The 27,757-nt window shown below is 38.1% G+C and overlaps 1 protein-coding gene across 14 annotated transcripts in view; it reads right to left on the bottom strand.

The window, feature by feature from the left end:
• Window positions 1-21,479, bottom strand: part of mycbp2 (MYC binding protein 2) — a 94,573-nt gene extending 73,094 nt beyond the window's left edge. For all 14 annotated transcript variants that reach the window (XM_042494130.1, XM_042494131.1, XM_042494133.1 and 11 more), the window contains exons 1-7: window positions 20,800-21,479; window positions 17,296-17,371; window positions 7,537-7,752; window positions 5,723-5,876; window positions 4,632-4,828; window positions 1,779-2,021; window positions 473-544 (exon numbers count right to left, since the gene is read on the bottom strand). In XM_042494130.1, coding sequence (XP_042350064.1) covers window positions 473-544; window positions 1,779-2,021; window positions 4,632-4,828; window positions 5,723-5,876; window positions 7,537-7,752; window positions 17,296-17,371; window positions 20,800-21,071 — 1,230 coding nt within the window. In that variant the 5' untranslated portion in view covers window positions 21,072-21,479. The remainder of the gene's footprint in view (window positions 1-472; window positions 545-1,778; window positions 2,022-4,631; window positions 4,829-5,722; window positions 5,877-7,536; window positions 7,753-17,295; window positions 17,372-20,799) is intronic.
• Window positions 21,480-27,757: the final 6,278 nt, after the last annotated feature.

Raw genomic sequence — 27,757 nt, 5'->3', positions numbered from 1 at the left:
AGTTAGAAATTGTGTCATACGTACCAACACATGTTAGCTATGGTCAACAATGAAACTGAAATCTTTAAGAGGTAATGGGCAGGTTTTTTGTTTGTAATACATCTGCTGCACCATAATGATTTGGTGTTTAGTTGTACTGCTGTGGTCGCTAAATTACTATTTTGGGTCTAAGAATGTGTAGCTAACAGGGGCCTGAGGACATGCTGAGCTACAATAACAATACTCTCAGTTTGTTCATGTCTGACTGAATAAATAAATAAAAATTTGAGTTATCAAAAAATAAAAATAAAAGAAATCATGTTTCAACACCAAACTACACAACGACTACAAACAACCAACATTATTAAAATAACATTGAGGTCAAATCTAAGTTTTAAATGTGATCTGAATTTTTTACGTACTCAGAGCCTTTTCGAGGCCACTTCACTGAAATGTATGTGAGGAGCATCTTGATGAGAGCTCCACTACCTACCTGAGCAAAGCCCAGCCATGATCTCTTCTCCTTTCGATTCCTGATGCGAGATGTGGAGTTGTACACATGGCCCTGTGAAGCATTGAAAAACACATGAGCAGATAAACACATGCAGACAAACTTCAATATGATGTTGGCAGATGAAAAATCAGCAAACACTGGCATTTAATGTTGGCAGAAACACACAGAAATCGTATAATTCAACACCCATCAAAATCATCAACCTCTTTAAAGCAAGAGACAATTCTGTTTTAAAGCGGAGGTATGGCTGTTCAGTAGCATAATTGTTTCTGTTTTTGGCATTTCTGTTATTAAGTCTGCCCTCATTGATATTAATGGGTTAGAAAAATAATAGAAACACCTGTCAGTATAAATACAATTCAATAGCACCACAAACAACATCCTCCAAAATATCCATAAATTCAAATCAGCTCCTCTGAATGGACAGGGATGCAGATTTATACAGGATTAATTTTATCACATGACCTGTGTTTGAGAAATATGGCTGGAAATTTTACTTGACAAATTATGGACATTGCAGATTGGCATGGACTAACAAAACAGACCACATCCACTATTTTTACTAGAGGTAGGAATATCCAACTATTTGTTTCCTTTTCCATATAGAGTCTGAGAGTTTGAGCGGGGTACGGCACAACACTCAGGGTAAGTGACTTTTATGTAATATAGTAAACAAGCCAAGTTAGCCCTCCAAGCTAATGCACGCCAACTATGCTAAAGATAAAGCGGAAAAGCGCAACATTTTTTTTGCCAACACAAGATATCAAACTCCAGAGAGTACATGTATTAAGTTGCTGTGAGCTGTGAATTCAACACTTCTAAGCAAAAAGCAGAAGATGGCAACATTGCTGACGGAGCAAACAATGTTAACTGAGGGAAACCAGCGTGTGGACGGCACTGCCCCCATGCTGCCGTAACCGCTGTGTATGAGTGCAGTGCACATTGTCAGTGGAACACACACATGTACTAAAATGTCTGTGCTGATGGACCAGTCTACCACAACAAACCACAGAGAAGCTCAAATTACAACACACACACACACACACACACACACAGAGGAAGCGTGACTTCATCCTCTGCTCAGGACGCCATTAATCCACTATATCTTCAGATAGCAATTAGTTTTCTGGTTAATTAATGTTATAAATGTTGCATATAGGTCCTTGAAATAACTGAGAATAACTTAAGAATTCAGGGAATTTTCTCAACTGATATAAATTACCTAAGTATAAGTTATGTAGCAATCACTCGATAGTAATCACATGCAGCTTTATCTGTTACATACCCTGACAGTGCCACTGTATCCAGAGCCCACTTTGTAGAGTCCATCCTTGCAGAGCAAGTACAGGAAGGAGCCATCAGTCTGTAGAAGACAGCGCTCGTCCTCATCAATGGCCACCTCTTTCAGGACCCACTTGTTCATCAGGGCAGCGCGCTTGATGCCATTTCCAAACCAATCCTGGATTTGAATCTTTCCCACCAGGACAGCCTGTACACTCCTCTGGAGGGCGTTTAGTATGGTGGGCACCTGGTGAGATTTAGGAAGACAACGAGAGTGATGAAAAAATGCAGACATGCAAACATGTAATGTGACATGATTAGGGGTTCCCAAACATTATTATTATTATTTTTTTTCTTGCCCCACTTGCCTTTTTGCATTTTTCAAAAATGGAGGACTCAGACTATCTCAACATGATTTCAGCACCCCCAATGATGTGCTCAAGAAATATCAGAAATTTGAAAATCCAATGATAATTTCTGTTCTTACAGTTTCTGGCTGTGATAAATGGTGTAATTTATCACAAATGTAAGGAAAACAACAACAAAAAAAAAAGAAACAAGAAATCGTCCTAAATTTTTAGGTTTTCTACAAAAATTACCAAAAATTGAAAGAAAAAAGACAAATCATCAAATCATTTAAATAAAACATACCATCAACCCCCATTTTCTTTAAAAAAAAAAAAAAAAGTTTTCTATAAAAATCCCAAATAATTGTTAAAAAAAAAAGATTTTTTATTACACGCAACACATTTCCAGTTCCATGACTATTCCAGGCCTGGAAAATATGACTGTGAACCCTGCATGATGGGACGTATTTAGTGAAATACACCAGGTCAGACCTCACTGCGGGCTTATTGTACCTGCAGATATGTGCTCTTCTCATTCTGCCTGAAAGCATTTTCACACACACATTTCTCACACCATTCCCATGGCAGCTATAGCCCACACCGCTGATCTCACACGCATGCAAACAAACACAAATACACGGGCACGTCCAGCTCATAAGCCCACACTTGCCGCCAGCCTGCCTGCCATTGTGATGATTCACAGTCCAGTCCGAGCCTAAAAGATGAGTACCAGAAAAAAAAAAACGCCTACATATGTTGGGATTAATGTGTGAGGCTGAAAAAACTCGCTGCAGTCCTGGTCAAGTGTAGTGATTTTAGCTGTATGCAGGTAAAGGTGACACATTTTTATGGTCACAAAGCCTTTTCTCCCAAAATGTTGCAAAAGCAGTTCTGCTTGCAAAGCAGAAGCAATAAAAACGGGAAGAAAAAGAAAAAGAGAGAGGAGCGGGCGAGATCGAAGCCAACTGAAGAGCAGCTAATTGGCGTAAGAACGCAGGCAGGGTAACATAATCAAACAGGAGACTCAGAGCGCCTTGACATTTTCCAAAACTCAATTTGTGCAGTCCAGACACTGGCCTGAGTCTCTGTGCACAAAGGAAATGTTTGGTGGAGCCAGACGTTGCTTTGTGCTTCGAAAATGCATCTTGGTGATCAAAAGCATTTCTGCTAATCTGCGATCTGGTAAAACTAAGATTTTTCTGGTTGAGGTGGTTTAGAAAACTTGAACTTGAATTTAATTGGGTACTGATCTGAACGAGGGTTGGAACAAAATATGGATTCAGAAAGAAATTTCATTACTTCCTCTTTCGATTCATTGTCACTAGACTTGCACCAAATACCTGTATTTTTTATCAAAATATGCAGACACTGTAAATAGATTCCTCTGCCAATTTGACTTACTGTCACTACTTCATGACTCCTTGTGGTGGCGCTTATCAAATGAATGAGAGTAAAGTCGGGGGGAAATGTGCTGACAGTGTGGACAGCGGGAGGAAAACAAATCACAGAGGTACTGTCTTCTTTAAAGTTGAAAGCCAGGGCCCATTATAACACAGAAAAAAAAACAATAAATACTTCATGATAAGCAAGAACTGACATAAACTACAAAGGCAACTCAACAAACCTGTATAGCCACCTGATTCATCATCAGTATGATCTTGTGGAGAAACCTGCTAAGGCTACCGCAATTTTAAGTAAGCCTACAAAGTGTGTATTCTCTCTTGAGGCACTAAGCAAAGACTCTATGCACCTTTTCGTAAATTGTTTCATCTAAGTAGTCAAATTGCCATTGATGTGATGTGCTATTGTCTGAAGCTACATTGTCTGTGATGCACTTTTTGTGTCGTTTATATTGCATTGTCTTGTTCATGTCCTCTTCTATATCATGTGCCATTGTGTGTATATTTTGTAGGTGTGGGTTTTTTCGCCTCTTAGGGTTCTTTTTCAACTTTATATTATTATGTGATTGTGCTGTGTCTTTGTTCTGACCTTCTGAAGAGACTGCAGATGCAAATTAGCTCTACGCTATAATCTTGTACCATGAATCAAATGGTAACATTTATGTTTCAAACCGTACATTGTCCAGTTGAAATAAATAAATAAATAAATTCTATGAAACTGACCCAACGCAGTAGATAAATATGGAATTTCTCATTTTTGTCTTTTTTAGGGTTTTTTAATACTCTTCGGTTACACACAAATTGTGATGCATCATTCACCATCACCATCATCATGGATTGTCTTGCAATGTCTCAAACATTGCAGAATTGCTGTATTGCAACACCACAGTGATCAAGGGCAACATTTCATGATAGTATGATATCATGAGTTACTCCGTGATTTCCACCCCTAATCTGAACAGGTGATCAGTACAAAAACATGTTGACATCTGATTTACAGTAGTAACAAAGCACAATTTGGACTGACTGACTCATATTTATCTTCTTTTATCATGTTATAATTGCACAGTTAAATGGCCAAAGCGTAATTTATTTAAATTTGTTAATTACCTGTATCGTCTGGCAGGCATGGCTGCCGTTGTTGGTGAGGATGGCAGAGACGGCCTGCAGGATTTTGCCAGTGTCTCCCCAAGCCACCACAAGACTGAAGAGGCAGGCGCAGGACAGAGCTGTAATGGCTTGTCCTGTCGGGTCGTTGGGCCCTGTGCTGCGGACCGTGGTCTCCAACAACAGCTGGAACAGAGACTCTGCAGAGGAGCACAAGCGGTGTGCAGGTCAGACATTTGTGAAAAGAGAGGTAAGAGTGCTGTATGTGAATCAGGGTGCATTGCAACTACAGGGTTCTCGTACATTTTAATGAACAAAATTTCAAAACTTTTCCATGATTTTTCAAGGACCCACGATTTTTTTTTTTTTTTTCTTGCCTCACTTGCACAGCATTTATCAAACAAAGATAATTTCTGCTGGCATACATGAAGAGAGAGACAGTTTAGGGGAGAAAATAAAGAAATTACATTATTTTTATATTACATGGATGGTTATCTACATCCATATATCTTCTTTGAGCGCTAGGCAGATTGTTTTAATTTTTTTTTAAATATGGGAAAAAAGACATCGAGCAGCTTGGCAAGAAATGTCCCCCAAACTGCAGGAAATTGGATTTGGAAAATGTTTTTTTTAAAGCTAGGGAAAAATGTGGAAAAAAAAATGTATATATAATTTTCAGAATTAGATATACAAATATGTTTATTTAGGATTACATGACAGAATTATTATTTTTAAGCACTTATTTTAGGTCATTGCCTTGTTCGTTATTGTTTTGTACTTTCTTTTTTTGTGATAATTTTAGGTAATTTTCTTGTACTTTTTAATAATTTCTTGCAATCTTTGGGATAAATTGTTCTTTTCTCCTTTGAAACAATTGAAACTTGTTTTCTCAGGCCTGGAAAGCATGAATGTAAAATTTCATGACTTTTCCAGGTTTTTCATGATCGTCGGAATCCTGCAACTAACTACAGCTTTGAAACAATCTTTGATAATAAACATTTTAAGCCACACAAATAAAATTAGTTGCTTTGGATTGCATTAGATTAAACACATGCACCTAATGAGCTCTCGTGTGAATGCATTTTCAGCCTTACCTAACACGTCGGGAGGCTCAGTCTGAAAGCCCTCAGGCTGTTGTCCCTGCAGCATGTCCAACAAGGCCTGCAGGCTGCGCAGGCACAGTGAGGGGTGAGAGAATCGAGTCTCTTTTATCAGCTCAAATACCCCACACAGGCCGATGCCAATGATCTGCACACACACACACACACACAGAGAAAGAAGCACATTTCATTGAGCTAATGAACACCATGCTGTAATACCACAGTCCAGGTCCCACTAGAGAAGCTGTGATGCCACTTTATACAGCCAATGAAGATAACATGCACAGACATTGTGCATGTATGTTGTTTTAAAAAAAATCACCACTGTCAACTCTTTAGGTTTACACCTAATTGCTGTGTTAATACTGTTGATAAGAAATGTCTTTCTTTTAACTCTAAATTGAACAGAATTGATAAACAGAAGCCTGGAGAGGATGTTTTCTTGTAATCGCAAGGCCTCATCATCCTACAGTAAAAACAACCTACATCTAGCCGGGGGCTCACAGTATGTAGAATTACTACCACAGACTTCAACAACCACTTTTAACATTTTGTACAATGACAGACCCACTTGAGAAAGAGGGAAGGAGAAGGGAGGCAGGCGAAGGAGTTTGGCCTAGAAAAGGATCTCGCTCTCAGTATGGCTTGTTAGTGAATCAAATTATGCTTCAATGTTTCCTCCCATCTCAGTGAAGATTTTTTTTTGTAACAGTAAAATGAGAGCTCAGCATCAGCATGTAACTAATGAGCAAGTTTGAGATAATGCCAATTGGAAAAGATAAAACAAAACAAGATGCACACCAAAAACTGAATATATTTTAACAGATATACAATAGATACTCCTTATCTTTAAGCTTATAAGATATATGTAAACTGACATAATAGCCTCTCAAGGCTTAAAGCCATTCAGTCCGTGTTACTTAAAAAGACAAACAAAGGTTCTGAACATATGTTTTGAAATAAAAATTAAACAACATATTATATGAAGAGAAACTGGTTTTATTTGTCTAAAAGAGATTAAAATGGATGTGACCTTCCCTGTTTACCCCAATAAGTATGATTACATGTACATAAATAACCCGTTAATGAGTCATATCCCTGTTATGATCATATTCAGGATATGGTGTTTACATGAGCACAGACAAATCAAGGTATTCATATTCCCCAAATACATCAAGGTTTTTCTTTTTCTCTTTACCTATTCTCCTGCCTGTCTGTGATGTAGCACGGACACACCAACAAAACAATTCCCACCCCCTACACACACAAGGTGACTGAAAGGCAGACTCGTCTGCTGCAGCGCTGTGTTCACAGACAATGGGAATGCAGTCTATTGCCTATATTTGAATAACCCGTGTACATGCGCTAATTTTGGTGGGAAAAGGGTATTAGTGTGGATGTAGCTTCAGCGGTACCTGGCCTGAGTACAACTTGAGCACTTGAACTAACTAATCAAAACAGTCCAACTTGCTTACAGATAGAGAATAAGAAAATTATTGTAATCACAGATTAATTTTGTCCCACTGTACAAGCAATGCATTTCAAAATTGACAGCCCTGATTTGAAGTAAGAAAGAGAGAGAGTTGGGGAAACAGAGCAAACGCTGTAATCCTCGCAGGAAGGGAGCTTCCGACCTCTGGTAAAGAGACTCCAATTATCACAACAATAAAGAGGATGAGCCATACACACAAGCCCACGGAGATAAAGGATTGTTACATCCCGAAGATAAAGGGCACAGGCTGGCTCTCGCCTTGATACCAAGCACTGCAACCGCCACATTAGCAGCCAACACTACCCCCTGCTCGTACCTTTGGCAGCTTCACGGCTGGCTCGCGGTACTCTTCCTCCTCCTCGCTGTCTGAGTCGCCACTCTGTACCGAGCTCCTGGAGGCCAGCGCTAGGGAGGCCTCTCTCTGCTGCCAGTCCAGCACACAGTGCCGCACGTTGCAGTAGACGTTGAATGCGGATGGGTTGCTGTGCAGCTTGATGTCCGGCACGCAGAGGGCTCCATCTAGACTCTCGCCCTGTGGAAAAACAGAGTGCGGGTGGTCAGCAAGTATGATATCATTTGGTGCCATGATAAGTTATTTGGCACACAATATAGTCCTTAATAAACAACAATATCAATTCTTCAAGTCTAACTGTAAAGAGTTACAGACTGTTGTGTTTACACCTGTAACTTAGGTCCCTTGGGGCAGTAAAAATGTACCTCACTCATTCTACTGACATTTTACTTTTTAAATTGCTTTTAAGACACAATATGAAAAGATATGAAAAGTGACTGGACACTAACCCTTAGAAACCTGTGCAAAGTGGCTTGATTTCTTTCGAAATCATGTTAAGAAGGCAATGAGCAACGTAACAAGAGGTTACTCAAAAATTAGCATTAAATTTGTATAAAATTTTTTTTTAAAAGTTTTTAAAAAATTAAAGATGTAATTTTAATAATTCTTAATATTGTTTTCTAATATTGTTAATGTTTTTAATAAAGTCAAGTGGACATTTTAATAAAAAATGAATCATAAAAATGGCTTCCTGGGGTTTTAGAAAGTAAAAGTCCTGCCATGCTGACACTTTCTTTGCACTTTTTAATTAATTAATTTTAACGGCGCTCATTAAAATAAAATACTGATACAGATAATCTGCAAAATGCCAAATATCAGCCCCACTAATTGGCCATGCTGATAATCTGTCGACCCCTACTTCAAACAAACAAAACTAAAATGAAAGCATTCAAATACCAGTTTGGGTGTCGATTACTAATGCAAAGTTTGAAGCTTCAAAGAATTCAGGTCAGCCCTAGATCTATTTATGAATATAGTACGACAAAACTCTCAGTTAAAAACAACAACACATTTGGTCTTTGCAAACTGAAATGATTCACATGTTTATTTGCATATAGAAGAAAGGAAGTGAAAACTTATCACAAGTGCTCACTTGAGACAGATGTGGAGACATATTCTAATGCCAGGTGTAAACAGAGACTTCAAACTGTCCACCTGTGATCAGATCACCCACGATGCATGTTAACATCAGGTCTGAAAAGGGTCAAGTGGCACATTGCTGCGTTTTGGTTCCTGTCTGTTTCATATTTTGAGCTGCTTTACTTATGCCATGAGCTGTAAACATAATATCACGTGGAAAGGTTTGTTTATTTTAGGTTGTGTCTCTCAACTGCTTGTGACTCATGCAGTTGCTTAAGAAGCAATTTTAGTATACATCACAAATGACACAATTAACCAAAGCAAGTATTGCAATAAGTGGGGTCATTTCTCATCAAGCTCCACAAAGAAAGTCACATCTGAGAATTCCTCAGAGGCATAAGTTCCTAAACCTAAGGGACTCCAGGCAGATGTTAGCCTTTACATTTGACTTAACAATGTTATATAACTGCTCGGTTGGGAGTGTAAAACCTCTGGTGAACACAGTTAGTCTTTATACAATCTGCTGTGTCCTCATGTCTCGTCAGTGACACATTTGTGGCATGAAATGACTCCTCACTTTGCTTTGACTGCCTCAGGAAGCCCACTTTTGTACACACTGGGCTTGGCAAGTGTTTACCCATTTCAAGATCAGCTCAACACAGCTTTCCCTGTTACAAAATGGCTTACCCAACATTTTACATAACCAATGCAGAAAAGGAATGAGTTGCCTTCAAATTAAACTCAAATTGTATATCAAATAGTACCAGAGCTTGGAAAGATATTTCCTATAATACAAGCAACAAGATAAAAATGAAATGGTTGGGGTTTTTTTTCAGTAGACAAAAAGCAGCCAAATGACTACCCATAAATAAACCAGAATCGCAAGTTTCAGCTAATCTTTATGAATCCAATTGGCAGAAAAATGTTGGGCATTTCTACAAACCAGTGAAACATGCTAATTACAGCCCGTAATCGTAAAGCAAATACGTTGAGACAGTTAAACAGCACTGTGGTTAACATGCCGTTAGGTTTAGGAAATAAACACTGGGCTATGGCTAGGTAAAGGTAATGTTTCAACTTCAAATACCCGGTTTGGGGGGAAAATCCCTGCTGGAAAAGCAGTGATGTCTCGGTAAAAAACAGCTGCTTTTCATAGAGCAGTCCTAAAAGGAAATGTGACATTTCAGTTAAAAAACAACTGCTTTACTGACAGGAAACACAACTATATATGAGTAAAAAACATGGCCCGATTCTGGCAGGAAACACAAAGATATTTCAGTAGAAAAGCTTTTTGTGGCAGTATCCTGTCAGAAAAAAAGCAGCAATCTCTCGGTAAGGGCACCTGCTTTTTGTGCTCCAAAAGCTGCTGAATATACGGTGATGGATCAATGCAAAACGCCCATATTTGGTGCCAAAAGAAAGACACTGGATAAACAGCGATGATTCACCAAATCACAACCAGGTTTTGATGTTTGGTGGTCTGCAGCTTGAGAGGCATCTCACAGCAAGATGGCACGCCACTAATCAGCTCCTTCCCTCCATCCCATGATGATAAAGTCAGCTCATACAATACATCACTTTCAAAACCTCATTTTTAAAATGATGATATACATATGAAACATGCAAATGCATATATTCATGGCTCGCAGAACCATATAATTCCAAAATCTTTGGTGTATGGGCTGACATTAGCTATCTGTAGAGATTTCTCTCTCCATTGAAGGTTTTCTGTGGAGTTGTTTCTTATCCTAGTTGTGGGTCTAAACAAATAAGACATTATTTTGGGCTAATTAAAAATGTGTGTGATAATTCTCTGTATGTTTATCACTATGAGCAATCCCTTGCACAATGTTTCCACATTGTTTTTTACGTTATAAAACACTGGTTAGAGGCGCTTTAATGGTCATTTGAGGGTTTAGTTAGGGGCGTTGTTGTGTTAAACTCCTTAATACTGCAAGATGTTTCCAATATTGAGTCTAACCTCATTGATATAAATGAGGTGAACAAGCCAGAAGGGAAGACTTACAATTAAATAATTACAGCAAAGCTTAAGCGCTTACATCCCAAAAGTCATTTTGATTAGAGAAACTACACCCCACACAGAAACTTGATAAAACAACTAATTGATAAGCTTTCTCCATCCCACCAAGCGAAGCATTTTTAACTACAGTCCTGAGGCAACCTCTGGGGAATCATATTGATCGATTGTGCCTCTCTTGCAGTGTTGCGCTTTTGGCATCCCAATCACAGAGGGTGATGTCATCTATTTGGGGAGAAAGGTCATTCATTCTCAGCTCAAACCAGTGGGGAGGATATTAGCTCCCCACTCTTCTAACACGACTGTCTACTGCTCTCCTGGCTTGCTGCAGGAGGAGTATTTGTGACCAAGTGACTGTGCGGCATACACAAAGGAGCACTTTGCCTGGAAAAGCACTTGAAACGATTTAAACCTAGAGATGCTAGAATAACCCAAACCCATAAAGCAAGAAAGAGAAAATGAGTTTCTTGGGAGCTGACAGCAAAAGAAAACCTTGGAGGAGAGACTAAAAAGCTTAGCATTTGATAGAGGAAGCTTAGCATTTTGGGCCGATAAAACGAAGAGGGTCCCTGCTAAGATTCTGATGGCTGATTTGACTAATCAGTGTTTTGGTTGTTCCCATTATTTGGAAGCAGTCAAAACAAAAGTCCTAAGTTGATAGTTGCCTTTATGTAACCCAATATTAGTATTGTTAAATTTGGAAAAAACAAGCTAAATCACAGCAAACAAACCACCAAAATCTGGAACACAGAACTAGAACCCGCTATCACTCAGAAATAAAATATGCACAGATGCTACAATTAAAATCTAATAGCTGCTCTCCTGCTGCCTAATGAGCGAAGACAAATCAAGTAACATTACGATAACAACAACAATCACTTGCGGTTAGACAACTTGCAACTGATTTGAATTGCGGAATTGCAATCTTGGATATTTTTGTTGTCATTTTCAGCTGTAACGGTAACGTTTAAAGTTATATAGTTAAACATGATGAACCGACCAATCTGTCATTTCAGTTATGCTTATTCATATACCTGGTTGCTTGGTGAGCATCTTTGATGAGCCAAGTCTCCTGGCATGGAAGCTAGTCAATGTCTTTAGAAAATACCTGTCAATGGTGCACATCTGTAGGTGTTTTTTAATGGGCCTCAAGCAACAGCATTAGGCTGTGAAGTAAATTTCAGATGGTGGTCATGCCGTCTTGCAGGATTATGTGACAGAAAATGCTCCTGGAGGAAATTTCTCACATTAAAACATTACAAAAGTAGCTGTAAAATAATAACTACGATTTTCTGAGGGACACAAACACACAGAAATTACTCTTAATTATCAACAAGTCCAATAAAATTTGAAAAGTCTAGAAGAGCTCTATTGGTAAATTATTTCCATAACAAAACTGGATGGTTTCTTTGATAGATAGTCCCAATCTAATACTCAGGTCTTTCCAATTTTATGCATCCACGTTGTAACTGATGTCAATAATATGGGTGAACAATTTCAGATATGTTGCATTACATCTGATAGGTTCCATCTTGCAAACAGAACATAAAGTTGCTGAAAAATGTTTCTCACGCTGAGAGTGAAAACTGTATTTGACAGCTTTCACTCCAGTTGACAGTTCACAATTTAAAACTGAACAAATCAACAGAGACTTGCCGTTGAAAGTGGCACCTTCAAGATACGTCATGATGCACACAAGCAGAGGCAGACACAATCCCGATGACCTGCTGATGTTTCGTGGTTTTTCTTTCCACTTTGTAATGGCACTGACCCAAACACGCTGCTCATCTGGTGGGTTTCTTTTGTGTTTCTGTCTGCACTTCACTGATGATTTAATGGCCATCTAAAAGCTTTGGAGAAGGCTGGTATAGAGTCCCTGACCGCACTTAGACAGCTACACATTTCAGACTGCTGGCTTTATGGAAAAATAACAACAAAAGAAGAAAAGCAGCACCCTCCTAAGAAGAGGCTCAGGCTGAATGATTGTTACTTTGCACCACCATATCACTAAGCTGAAAATATTCAAATCATTAAAAGCCATCCAAGAATCAATTGCGTTGTTAAAGAGCGACCATGGCTGTGTTTACTCAGACTTAACCTTTGACTGCACAAGATCACCTCAAGTCTGCATGTGCACATGGCTAAAACCTTTGGATTAGTAAACAGAGTTACAACTTTGGAAACAAGTCAGAAATTATTTTATTTGTGCACCAGATATAATATTTGTATTTGAAGATTCTCGATATACAGAAGTACATTTTGTTAAACAACCTTCTGGGCTTTACAAACATTGCTGCATATTTATCTTTCAGAAAAACAAGTGCTTTACTCTGTGGCTCCAGTAAAGATTCCACAATCAATACTTTTGATAGTAATTTTATTGTAATTAGTTACTTTAAAAGTGAGATACTGTACAATTTTATTTCCCTGGTTGATCCACTTATTTTGCCATCTAACTTCCACAAATATACAAAACAATTGTTCTCTGTCGTATCCATTTCAGTTCATCCAGGCTTCTATGCAACTCAGGTTATAAGTGCATCATATTCAATTCAGTCTCTTATAAATTATGTTCATGTGCAGCTACTCTGCAGTAACGATGGCAATATTGAGTTTAAATGCTAAACTGGTTTTAGCTTCCTAACTTTCCCAAATAATAAAACAGCTCAAAAAAGCAGGCAATTTCATTTTATTGCAAAGACTACAATAAGAATAGTCTAATGCACTTGAAAGATATGTAATCTTTGAAATATTGAATTTACCCCAATATGAATCTTTCTAATGCAGAATAACTGCATATAAATATAACTTGTAGCAGACAATGTCAAAAAAAATCATTGCAATACAACTGCAATATCAATTGTGATTTTAGTGTTAACAGCATTTTATTTTCACTAAAAAAAGAATCACGATGATGTGTTTTTTTTGCTTGGGTCTGTACCAAACAAACATGTTTATTTATGTCTAGAATATGATTTATGGGCCGCTGGAATCTCTGTAGGACCACAATTTTTCATTTATAATGGCATGATGCTTTACCTTTATCCAAAAATTGCAGCCTCTGCAATTTCAATACTGTACTTGGCCCTATCGCAATTTCAATAATATTTAAATTGATTGTGCAGCCCCATGACACACAAATATGTAAACAATTCATTTCTTTTGATTTCATTCAATTACATAGTTACTTCCAGTGAGGTGTGAAAAAGTATACATAGAGCAAAGACCCACACACTCCCTCCTCCTGAATAAAAAGTAGCAATACATAAAAGTGTTAATTGCGTAGTAGCTGCATGTGATGCATGCTGGGCACATCAGTGAGTAGTAAAAGAGTGGTTTTATGCAAGGGTGACAACAGCATTCATGACTAATTTATTAAGTACTCTTAGTATCTGCCAATCTACTTCATGAAGTATGTCATGCTCTGATTGGTTTATGAAATAAAACAGCACAGGTGCACCACTGCCGTCACATAGATTTTATATTAGATTATATAGCTTGTACTTAGTTTCCTGACTAAATTTGGTTATTATAATTACAGTTTTTTTAAAAAGACACATCACACATAGATCTGCCTGTACACAAGACGTTACATCACCCTCTTCATTAGGATGATAAGCGCTTCTGTTCTGTCTTTTGTACTGACTCCACTTTCACGTATTTATAAGCACAGAGGCAGACAAAGGGTGAGAAGAGACTCTTTCAAACCACTCTCTTGTCTGATGGTGTGAGAGGCGTGACAGAGCAAGAGTGAGCACAACAAATCCACAAATACAGCCTGACTGCCTGTGTAACTACCCACGTTATATGCCTGCCTGCCTGCCTGCCATGTCCACTCTCTGTCTCTATAGGCGATCTTCTGCTCTTCCAGGAAATCAACTCACCGAACAAGACAAGGACTTAACTGACTACTAGCTCATTCTATGTTGAATTTTCTGTGTGAAAAGTTTTTAATAGTATTTCACTGCTGGAAGGATAGCCTTTGTGCTACATGACCAGAGAAAACAGAGAAAAAGGACACTTTTACTCTAGAGGTAGAAAACCTACAACTACCAGAATGCACTGCGCCGCACCAGACCAATCCCGCTGGAGGGTGATGTAAAGTATGTAAAACAATGTTGGCAAGAAACGTTATCGTGTTACAGTTAAACGGTAAGCTAGAATGTGTTTCTGAAAACATTTAAGGCAAAAAATAAATAACACAGTACCAGAATCTTGGTTTTAGTTTTGTAAGCGCTGCTTAGTTAGTCTATTTGACAGAATTTTTTGCAGCCTCCATGTTTTACTGTGCAGGAAGCAATATGGCACCCACTTCCTGTTCACAAACTCTCACTACTAAACACTGCACTAAAATCTGTGTCTGAAAACATTCTGACTTGTGACCTGTGAGCAGCATAATATCGATTTATATTCAATCAGCACTACCTACTTTTTCCTTGTTGATCCTATTTCAGTCTAAATTTGTGGATGTGGGGGTGGAGTGTGCTATTGGTGAACTTCTATACTATATGTCTCTGCAGTGGTGGCATGGGTGGAGGGCAATATAAAACTGCAGGAGTAAGTACAGCCTTGTTGTTTGACCAAAAACCCAGAGGAGCCAGTAAAACTTGGTCAGATGACACAAATTAATGCAAAAAACATAATCCAGTTGAATGTCATTGTGGGGGGGCTGTGATATCTAGGCAATGGTTAGATGGAGGGAAGTTTACCACAGTTCACTTACACATACTACCTATATTGTTCTGATACAAAGCTGGCTGAAAAAGTATCCCTTTAAGGTGAAAGATGACAAAGCATTACAGCCTCTGTCCTTCTCTGCTGCTATCACATCAATCTCTCTTGCCTGCCAAGTAGTTGGAAAAAAAAATCTGTGTAATAAAATTAAATCCAAACACTGGCTAACAATATTACAGACCAACCACAGGGGCAGCAGGCTGCTCTCTTTTTTCTCTGAGAAAAATACCAAGGAAATTACAATGAGTCAATATAATCTCAGTAGGTTATATTTTACTGTTTTATGACCATATCAATTATTTAATTTATGTTGTCCATACAAGGTCTACAGACGAAGCGAAAATACAACCACATCGACTAATACAGACCAGGTTCCCTCTCTGGACGAAGGAGATGGAGGCAGGCAACTGTTGCCGTGGAGATGTGGAACACATTAGGTCGCTCGGCAACAGGCCATCATGCACAAGCCAGAGCCACTCCCATGTGTGTTGCATTCTGCCTATCCACCTCTCCGGCTTCATGTGCGCACGGGGCTTCCTGGCACCTGACCAGACGTGCCAATGACAACAACGTTTCTGCTAAACACCTTGCAGGTTTCAGGGAATTTAACCTTATCTCTAATCTTATCCTCAATCTGTTAATTTAATTCAGCAGAGCGTCAAACCAGCTGGAAGGTTTTATCGGTGCATACCTGAGGCTGTGACAGTTCCAAATTAAAACTGTCAGTCATGTTGTTCTTATTAATATAAGGAGAAAATGCAAAATACTGCATGTAGATATTTAATTAAAATGCTTTAAGTAGCACAGAGAATGTTAGGCATGACCAATCCCACTAATAAATATAGTACCTACTTGTGATTTAACACTGCAACCACTCCATTGACATTGTGTGGTGTTATGTATTGTGTATTTATCCAGAGGCAAAAACAATTTAGGTTATTTCATAAAAAAGAAGGGGTGGGAATCACCAGAGGCCCCATTGTACAGTATTAAATATGATACTTCAGTTCACTTAAAGTTATTTTCACCTTTGCAACCAGGAGCAACATTGCTTTTCTTGTGCTGTTTTAGACACCTTTCATTAGTATATAAACCCTGGTTTGATTTCTTTCAAATACAGGAGAAAAAAAGGCAACTTGGTAAGACATGTTTCACAAATTGCAAGATACTAGTAGATTTACCAAAATATTTTCAAAAATAATGATTTTTTTAAATAAAATAATGCAGGGAAAATGTCTAGGGAAAAAAAGAAAATTGTTAAAATGATAACTATATTCATAATTACCATAATATCATATCTTAAATCATGTTAAAGAAAATTATTCTATTTCTGAGCACTTTTTCCTTTCCTAATCACTTTTTCAAAGAGATTAAGCCAATTTGTGCCAACATGTTGAGTAATGTGATAAAATATATTGTGAACTACTGCAATTTATTACCTTATATTCAACTGCAAATTAAGGAAAAATTCTGTCAAGATCTATCTTTATCTAAACAGGTTTTCATCTTACTTCAATCATTTTTATTGCAGCCACACAGACTGAAAAAGCAATTTATTTTGTTATTTATTCTGGTAGGCTACCAAAAGTTACACTTTTATTTGCAATACTGATCATGTATATTATAAAAATTTACTATTTAGCATCAGTGTGTCAAAAAAACATTGCCACACATAATATCACAATACTATGCTGTATCGATATTTTCTCCATCTTTAAAAATCAGCCATTCAATAATGCAGCCTTGGACTCACAAGCCTTCTGAACATATCAAATATAATATTCAAACATTAATAGAGCAACAGTAGCATTACATAGAAGGACAAGTGTAATACTGTGTGACGATTGGCTAGAAAGTCATGCACGCCTTACCTTTGTTCTTGATTTAACTTTTGACTTGACCTTCTGTCGTCTTTTCAGTTTCTTCTTGCTCAAAGCCTTCTTTCCCCTGAAAGCATATAGTCATCACTCAGTATTGCAAAATATACTTTATGCTTAGGCAATAGTGACACTCAAACATATAGCATAACATTTAAGACATTTTGTTTTATGTTATCACTGGCTTTATGAAGAACATAATGATGTGAGCAGAATGGGAGGTAAAGCTCCTTGTCATCACTACAGGACTACTTAAGGCCAGAGACAACAAATCACACACCCTTTCATTTGTTTATAATAGCTGTTGAAATCTTGAATCGATTCCAGGTGTCTCTAATCTCACTTTCAGCCTACATCTAATGCAGCTGGTAAAGTCCATGTCCTTTAAAGTGATGTATACCCTTCTTAACTGTCAGACGTGCGTAGCAGGTGTCACCAGATTCAGAGTTACTCATCCTGACAAAGCCTGAATGCAAGCAGAAGTTGGACTCTGCAAAAATTCCTTTTTTGGTGTTTCTGAAGTTTCTGAAATCTGTGCTTTGCATTTGTTGTTTAAAATATTTTTTTACTGGCAAATCAGCCTGCCAGTGACAAGCACTAGGGACCAAAAATAGAATTACTACAACACCAAAGAAAGGCAGTGCATAAATTAGTAACCACTGTTGCTCACTACTGAATGCAGAGAAGCCAGTGACTGTTTTCAAACTCTTGACGTAATCATTATGAACATTTGTTTGACAAAATTATTTTTTTTCCACTACTGATCTGTACAGCACTATAGGTATACTGTCAGAAAAAAATGTATTGCTAATTTCTGTTACTCCAGGGTGCAAGCGAATATTGATTTCTAATAGCTTATCAAAGTAGCTTCGGATTCATAAATCCAATGAGCATACAGCGACAGGCTGATTTAGTCTTACTCATCAAAATACCAAACTTAAATCAGGCTGGCAATATCAGATAGACAGAAATGTCTATAGAGTGGTAGGTAAAGATCAACAAATCCATGAGAGACAAGGCTAACGGGCACATCCTTTAACAGGCTTCCAAGACAGTTTACTAAGGCCTGCATGAATCTCTTTGAGTTAGAGTTGCAATGGTATGTACTTTTCACTGTACAATCTTGGTATTACAGAATTATCCTTATTATCATCATTATTATCAGTTACAGTAACTGTTAAAGTAATGAAAACAGACAGGTTCATTTTTAGTAAAACAAACATTTTACTACTATAATTGAAACATTTTTAACTGACAAAAAATGTGTAAAAAGTTTTGAAAATACCTAAAATAAAGATGATGATTCTCTGTCGAGTTGCATTTGTTTCAATATCGTAGATAACCAAATGTAAACATTGTGATAACCATCAACTTTCACACCACAGTATACTGTGAAACTGGTTAACCGCTTTTTGCACATATCTGCCTCTGCTCATGTCTGTTTTTGCAGAGCTGAAATGAAATGTAATTTAAGATGTTCTGTACTGTTTGTTTATGCTCTGTTAAACTGCAATTCATTCTGCTTTTACTGCTTCCACATGTCTGTGTTCAGCTTATGTCTGCCTTTGTTTTTACCATAATTTAAATGTTGATATCATAAATATTGTTCTTAAACATGTTTCTTGATTTTAGGCTGGCAAAACTCTCACCTGGCCAGGGACTAAAGATAAAAGCTAGCCTCCTGGCTAATTCTGGCATGTTTACGGCAATGTTTATTAATACGCACCCTCAGTGGGAAATAAATACAATAAATAAAGGAATGAATGAGAGAGAAGATTAACTGGCACTTGCTTTAACCCTTTGAAACCTGCACTTTTCTTGTGCTGCTTTTAGACACCTTTCACAAGTATTTAAACCTTTGAACCCTGAGCACACTGGTGCAATTTCAGTCTAAAACAGTGGTGAAGAAAGGCACTGAGTAACTTTGTGAGAAATAACAATAAATAAGTAGATATAGAAGAGTATTATTAAAAAGCTAGGGGAATGACATCTAAGGAATACAGAAAAAAAGCTAGGGGACAACTAAATTTCAAATTATCAGAATTAGGTTTTTAAAATTATGCTACAGAATTTTTCAAACACTTTTTCCAGGTAATCTCCTCCTTGTTGTTTTTTAAACTTTCTTTTTTGCTTTTTTTGTTGGTTTGTTTTGTTAATTCTCTGGTATATTTTGCGAATTTTTGTGTCACTTTTTCTTTTCTTGCTCATTGCCTTCTTCCCATGTTTCTCAGTTTGCTCAGGTTTCAAAGGGTTAAGGAGCTTCAAAAACACTTCCTTTAAGCTTGAATGCATTTCTCTGAGCACAATCTGAATCCCAAGCATAAGCAACATATTTCACTATCACATAAACACTGAAACATTGGTTTCAGACAGTTCAAAATAGCATCCTGGAGAGGTTTAAGCTCTTGATGTTTTGTTTTCTTCTTGCTCATTTGCTATGAATTCAGAAGTTGGTGTGATAGCAGCATAATGTTAGACACTTCAACAGCATATGGGCCCAGGCTTATAGGCATTACACATGGGGAGGGGGTGAGAATAACAACTGGGTTTGTGAGGGAGGATGCTGCAATGATCCAGCCACTCAGTCTACAACCTGACAGACTGGCCGAATGACGTAACTGTATTACCCGCTTATGCCAGAAAAGCAAATGAGTTCATCCACCTCCCAACACATCATCAACCACACATGTCAAAGGCCATTTTGTGCATGGGGGCAGTAAGCTGCAATTATTAAGAGTTTAAATGTACATCTGCTCATTATCAGCCCCAGGTGATAAACACATCGCTGGCTTTAAGATCAACCAGGGAAGGGCTGATGCTCCCAGTGAGCTAGCTATGTGACGCCGTTGGGCCTAGATATACACAACCCATAACATCAAATTCAAATAAATGACTATGTAGTGTAGAATGTGTTGACAACGCAAGCAGTGGCTGTTTTTAAGTGTCTAAGAGAAAAATAAAGTATTACACAAGCGGTAACGTTTGTTTACGTTTAGCTGGGTAACGGCTATTGCTCAAAACATATTGCTGTTATGACAGTTAGCCAGCTAGCTTGTTTTGGATATAAGCCGATAGTGCACTTTTTCGTATCGTTATTGCTAAAATGGGTGGTTGTTTTATGTAAATGTAAATGTGTTTAACAAAAACACAATGTTCAGAGCAGCCTGGCTTCAAACCGCTCACGGAAGGGTGAACTAACGTTAGCTTAGCTGGCTCCGATAAGCTAGGGAAGTCAAAGCCAGAATGCTAATACCTAGCAAACCCGGCAAGAGGGTGCACCCAAAATATGGAGCTAGTGGCATTTTGTTTGAGGTTAAAACAATGACTTGTGTGTCATAAGTTAGACGAGCTTAATAGCGATAAGTGACAGTCAATATAAGGTGTAGCTGATGCTAAGTGACGTGCCGCTAAGCAAGGGTTAACGTTAGCTTAGCCTAGTTAGCCCCAGAAATGACAGACCAGCCTCTGCGATATCTGTGTTTTTTTTTTCACACTCACCTTCCTTGATTTATCCCCTGCTCTTTATCATTGATAGCGGTGGTATAAATCCGTCTGTATCGCTCGGCCAGAGCTCGCCCTGAGAGTAAAAGCTGGTACCGAGTCCGACAATCCGACTGGGCTCCGGGTGTCGGACAAGAACCCATCCCCGAACCGATGGTGGAGAGCTCGGCTCCTGCTCCAGAAATGACCCTGACACCCAGCCCCATCGACGGCGATGAGGAGGGCAGAATCCCTCCACCGGCGGCCGCTGCCGCAGCAGCACACATCATCGTTTTGGAGAACAATGCATATATCACACAAAAGATATCACAGCTAGATAATATCCAGCCATCAGATGCGATCCGTATGTCATTGAATCCACCGCATGTCACATTATTTGTCTCTTCCGAGTTGCAGAAATGCCACAATTAACCATCCACGGTCTCCAGTTATTATAAGCGCAAATTGTAGCCAACCTGGTGGTGCAACTACAGTCCTCCGATCCACGGACACAGCGTCAACAACGGTGCTCGTCTCCGGAAAATACCTCCTTCCAAGCCATAACAAATTATGTTTTGAATTAGCAGAAACGCCGCCGTTAATTTTCAAAAACCGCCTTGTCGTGTTTAAATCGCTCCTTGGATATTTCTTGACCCCAGAGAGGCAGCACCCTCAGTTGGGCTGCCATCTTAGCTCCATCATCCCTCCCCTCCCTGGCTGAGTGTTGCGTCGCTAGCATGCCGGGATATTTTCATACGACCATAACGGGGCGATGTTATCATTGATTTATTCCAACAATTGCCTCCTTGTTATGCAAACGCTGATGTTAAGTTCATTTTCAAAACACGCATCCACAGTCGTGCGAGTGAAATAAAGCGCCATTGATGGAAGATGTGTTTTGTGCAGTGTGCACAGTTGGAAGCTGGACATTTAATTTGCAGAGGTCCATCCAGGGCCCCTCCCAGTTTGATCTAAAAGTGGCACATTGAAATACTTTTAAATACAATCAAACACTTGGCAAAAATATATATATACTGTGGCTCCAGTTTGACCTAAAAAACACAAAATTAATATGTAAATAGGAATATGTTTGTGCATATATGTCAACAAATAGGAAATATTTTATATGTATAAATTGGTATAGGAAGTAATTGTAGGCCTATAGATACAGTTTGTTATTTTTTTCAATATGGGAGATTAAAAAAGTTTAGTCTTTTACCTACTCCTTTTTGGCCATGGAATCTGATTTGAATATAAGACTTGGTTATTTAAATATATTGTGTGTTTGATTGCGTGCGTGTATTGTTGACTTTTTTCTTATTCTTCCTTGTTTTATTAACGTGTTCAAAATGAACAATCAGCATTGTTGCATATTGTCAAGACTGCTTTGACTTGATAATTTCTCCTCTGCTTCCATCATTTACAACCCATTTATTACTGGTCCATAAACAGCAGCTGGACCAATGTTCAGTGTTGCACTTCCTTCTCCAGTGACCACTGTGTAACTGGGAAATGTTGTCATTTTATCTCAAACACGCCTTCTTAAACAAGTGATTAGTTTGCACAAGGATTGCAGCCATGCCTTGATGAAATTTTGGTGGTACAGTTTTTTTAAATATAGAAAATGTGGCTCACATTTGTTCACATCTGAAATGAAATTGCATGGGAATACTAAAGTTCTTCAGCAATGCAACATGCACATTATAATGATAGTAACACTTTCTTTTTCACCTTCTGACAGCAGCGACTGAAGAAGGAGCAGGAACTGCTGCAGGAGGGAGACACTGTGTGGGGATAACCAAGTATTATAAGTAAAAGACAAAGCCACAAATAAATGTGGATGCAGTGAACAGGTGCAGGTGGTGCTTATTTCAGAGAAATGTGTCAGTCCTGAGTACATGTGTACTCAGGACTGACACAGGTAGTTCATTTTAAAATATATTCGTTTTCTAAAGGGGCCCTTAGAGATCAGGGGTGCCACTTATATCACTCAGTGTTCCAGGGCCGGCTCTGCTCATGGCCCATGGGGCAGATATAGCCCATGCAGGGTGCGGACCGGCCCAACCATTTACTAATTCACGGTTAAAATAAATGGATTTTTTGATTTAAATATAATTGTGCCAGTAGGCATAAAAGAATAATCAAAATACAGTTTGTTTATTAAATAAAATAATTATCCCCTGAATGTCCTCAAATACTAGAAACGCCCCTGCGTACACCTGACCTGGATTTACCTCTTGGCAGAGTTGAGTGAGGACAAAAAACAACAAAAGGTTGAAAATAGGCAATTGATTTATCTTATACACTTCTATTTTTATTTATTAACCGGCCCCTGGTTTCCTGTCATTTTGCTAAAGTGGCCCAAGGGCAAAGCAAGTTGAGCAGTCCTGGGAAAGCTCCTTGAGAGAATTTATTTATTTATTTTTGTGATTTTGAGCGACATAAATAAAACTGACTTGATTCAACATTTATTTCCCACGTATATTTCAAAATTGTTACTGGATCTCCTTTGCGTCAAAGTTAAATTTAAGGTCATCTTTTTAGAAGCTGGTGTAAATGTATGTATGTGTGGATGCGCATGCACATTTATAGGGAGAGAGAGGCAGAGAGAAGGAGATTTACTCAGGCGCTGCTGGTGCTTTATTGGCTGCCAGGCATTACAGCGGCCCAATGACAAGAGAGGGGTCGGCCCACAGCCTCTTCTCATAGCAACCCAGGAAGCATTCACAGATTATCATGCGCAGTATCAGAGTGACACCATGTATCAGTGATGACAGGTGACTCTTAACACAAGAATTTACTGTCATAAAACTGAGGGATTGTCCCATTAGGAGCTCAGAATGAAATATCGGAGGTGAAGAGCAGCTCAGCAGAAGTGTATTAAAAGTCTATTGTGGTTGCAGCATTACACACGGCTGATGTTTGTTGGCCCTCCGTTTGTAGTAGTCTTTACGTTGAAGATTATAAAAAGGTTTGGCACTTAATTGTGTAGCCTGAAGATGCAGCCATGTACAGAGGCTGCCTTTTTAACCCATTGGAAGCTGGATCGACGTCATAATTATCCTGTGCTGCATTCAAACACCTTACACGGGCAATGAAAAAAGAATTTAAACCCGAGCAAAGTGGTTTGATTTCTGTCAAAAAAAATCTGAAAAAAAAGGAATCAGCAATTTGCCATTAATGTCTCACAAATTGAAAGACATCAGTAAAGCCCCCAGTGCTCCCTGTCAAATTCTGGTCTAGCCAACTTGGTCATCTGGCAGCATTAGAAAAATTGTCATTCAGACTCTTGAATAAAGTGGATTTCTATGTGAGTAAATGGGTTAATTGGGACACCCGCATTAAGGATTCTGATGGAAGCCTGATTTGCCCTTAAACTCCCTTATACCCTTTTTATTTTGTGTACCATTTTAAAATACTTGTCCTTTTAAGGTTCCCCCTTTTTTCTTTTAATTTGTCTTTGTTTTGTTCTGATTACATGTGTTTTGTTTGTATTTTTTATGTTCCCTGCCTACATAGTATCTACTGTATGTCATTCTATGAAAAATAATATAAAAAACTATAAATATCAATAAAAGAAAGAAATCAGTATAAGGTGACAAGAAAATAAGCTAAAAAGAAGAGAAAGAAAGGAAATAAAACCTGGGAAAAATGTCCAGAAAGCTACATTTATTATTATTATAATTATGTAATTAAAATTCTGTTATGGATCACTATTTTATTAAAGACTTGCTTTTATGTGATGTTGTCTTTTTATTTTTTATTTTACCTACCCTATTTATGTTTTTTTGTTTGTTTGTTTGTTTGGTTGGGTTTTTTTTGTTAATTTCTTAAATTGTATTTCCTTTTATTTGAGGTTTTATTGCTTTTATGTGCCTCTATTGTTTTTGGTCTATTTCTTGGTATTATTGTATATTGACATTTCATTGACATCTTGCAGTATTTGTCCTCCGGTCTTAATTTTATCCTTCCTCTACCCTAGTTTTGCCTGGCTTGTGTTCAGTACGACTATGTGGCTTTCTGTTGTATAGCCCTCTGTGTTTCCCATTTCTGCTTTGCTTCGTCAAAGCACTTTTCAAACTCAGTTTTTAAAGGTTCTATGTAAAAAAAATTTTTATTATTATTATTATCGTTGTTGTTGTTATTATATTAATTTCGATTTTTAGCCATTTTTTACATGCCTTTTATTTGTTTGTTTTTTAATTTGGGTTTTTTTCAGAATCTTTTTTTTTCCAATTTTCAGGTAACTTGCATGCATATTTTTACTAATTTGCTAATTAGGGGTCATTTCCTGTTGCTAATTGTCTTATTTCCATGTTTTTGACAGAAATTTGCTCAGGTTTCAAAGGGTTAACCCCTGGTTGTCTCAACTCTGGACACATGCAGGGAGGAGCAGTGGGATATATCTAGGCCAAGATGATGCCATAGGTCAGGCAAAAGCGTCACAAGCATGAGATGAGCTGGTGGACATGTAATCCAGTGGGTATACACACATCCATGAAGTGGGACTGAAATAACAAGTCCAGAAAGGTGGTTGGAATTAGATGAAAATGTGCATAAAAGTCATCAGTGGACACAATAACTCTTGATGTGGTTTGGTTCAGAAATATTGGAGTAATAATGTTCACAAGTAAGAGCAAAATTATTGTTAGTTTGTTTTATCTCTGTGGAAATAGGGCCTGAATGCTAAAGCTCTTTGCATTGTCTTGACTTTTGTATTCGCTGCTGTCTCTTTCAGTCACCATAATACAACAGGTGGAACTCATTTCTGCTGCTTTGACTGACTCGCCTCGAGCAGCTTGTCATATTTATCTACGTTATCAGAGTTGCAAAACCAGTATAAATATTTCTATGGTGATAGCTCTAGCACCACCCAGTGTCAGACATTCACACTTGAATTTATATACCCATAAAGAGGGCAGGAGATTATTGTTGACTGCAGAAAGTCATTTTAGGTCATCCCAGCTTTAACTCAATGACAAATATTAAATGCTACATTTTGATTTCATTGTGGATATTTTGTTACTTAATGGTCCAGTGTGCAGGATTTAAAGGGACATATTTGCTGATATGAAACATAATACAATAACTCTGTTTTTTTTTGTTTTTTTTTTAGTGTATAATCATCTGTGGGGTTTTTTCACCTTGACCCATTTATATCTAAATACGGAGAGGGTCCCCGCCCACGAAGAACACCATGCATGTTCAACCGCTGGGTTTGTAGCCCAAAACTCGCAAACTGAACACTGGCTTTAAATAGGGCCATTTGTGTCTTTACTTTTTCCAGTTTTGTATTTTTGTGTTTTTGCAATGGCCACCCTATTAAGCAGCTGTGACAAGCCAAACAAACAAAACAAACCCTAAACCTAACTGCTTTACTGGGTGTTTTTACAAGTTGAAATCACAGAGTCATTTGTTCTGGAGAGGAGGAGACATCAGCAGTAAAAAAAACCTAAGGTGAGCCCAAATTAACAGGTACAACACCTGTCTCCGTCATGCCAAACAGTGTTGTAGAAATACTAATTCCTAACGTGCAACTGCTTTATTCTGTGTTTTAACTGGTTTTAATCACCTGGTCAGTTTGTCTTGGACACTGGGGGACCTCTGCAGAAAATTTGGCTCCTAGTAAAAACCTCCTGCACATCTGGATCAGAAAAAAGGTGAGCCCAAATTAAGTTGGAGAAAAATGGTAAGCACACATTTGTAGGTGCTGTAGCAGCCCATTGTTACAAAGTGAACAAAATCGGAGAAACACTGATTTGTAACATGAAACTGCTTTATATAGTGTGTTTTTTTTCTGATTTAAATCACCTGTTCTGTTTGTTTTAGAGAGGACGAGACCTCGGCAGATAATTCTGCTCCTGCCAAAAACCTCCAGAAAAATTAACAAAGAGGAAATCCTTACTGAGAGTTCACGCTTGGCGCATAAGAGAAGTTTCAGCGAGTTGCAATCTGCAATCTTCACTCCTAGATGCCATTATATTCTACACACTCTTCCTTTAAAGTTAATTTTATGCCTCAGATTAGCTGATCATTGTGTTAGTTCTGTTAGAGTAACATGAACTTGGTTGATTTAATTGTGTTTAAATGTAGGCTAATATTCAGTCGCGTCTGTTCATACAGATATGTCTGTCTATGAAATATTTTCATCAGCCTGTTGACATTTAGCCTAGTTTGATTATTACTGAGAAGTGTGCATTCCTCTCATGCTGTCACTGTGACTGGGAGGTGTTCACCTCAGTTTCATGCTGTCACACCCCTGCATGCTATGCACAATTCATACCTTTGACCATGCCAGACACGGCACTCCCATTAAGCACGCTGTCACAAAAAATATGACATTACAGTTCAGGTCTGATTGTCACTAACGTTTTATTTGTACTCCTGATGATTTTGATTGTTATTTGTTAAGGAACTCTAAATCTCCCATAAACAAAAAGCAGCTCAGGAACTCCCCTTTGGATGGCACTACGAATGGCTTGGTCTTAATCAATTTTAATATACAAAAAATAAATGGCTTTTAGTCGAAATTTCATTCAAGATTTCAGTGATCCTGAAGGCTCAGGCCTCAGCTTTGTGGTTTGTGCCCCATATGTTACTTCTGGGACCAGACTGTGAAGGTATAAGTACTTTAAATATTGGACCTCAGCAGATAATGAGCAACCAGACCGAAAACCAAATTCAAACCACCGTACCTTCCAGTACTTCTATTACTATACATGTATAAAGTGTAAACAGTCTTTCAGACGCTTTTGCTAGATTTTTTTTTTGTTAAATATTGAAATTACAAACAATTTTGGGCCATTTTTTTTACCACAAATTGACCAGCCAACAAATGTTCTGAGAAGTTACTGCATGCTATTTTAAAAGTTACCTCGCTAACAGAGTATTCCTACTTGGTGCAGTCCTCCACCTGCTTTCTGAAGGCAAGTGTCTGACTGATGGACATTAAATACAAAACCAAAGCTGACACTGA

This window comes from Plectropomus leopardus, chromosome 10, assembly GCF_008729295.1.
Source record: "Plectropomus leopardus isolate mb chromosome 10, YSFRI_Pleo_2.0, whole genome shotgun sequence".
In the NCBI taxonomy this organism is placed as follows: domain Eukaryota; kingdom Metazoa; phylum Chordata; class Actinopteri; order Perciformes; family Serranidae; genus Plectropomus; species Plectropomus leopardus.
The sequence above is the reverse complement of the archived record's forward strand: the minus strand, read 5'-3'. Positions and strand labels throughout refer to the sequence as shown.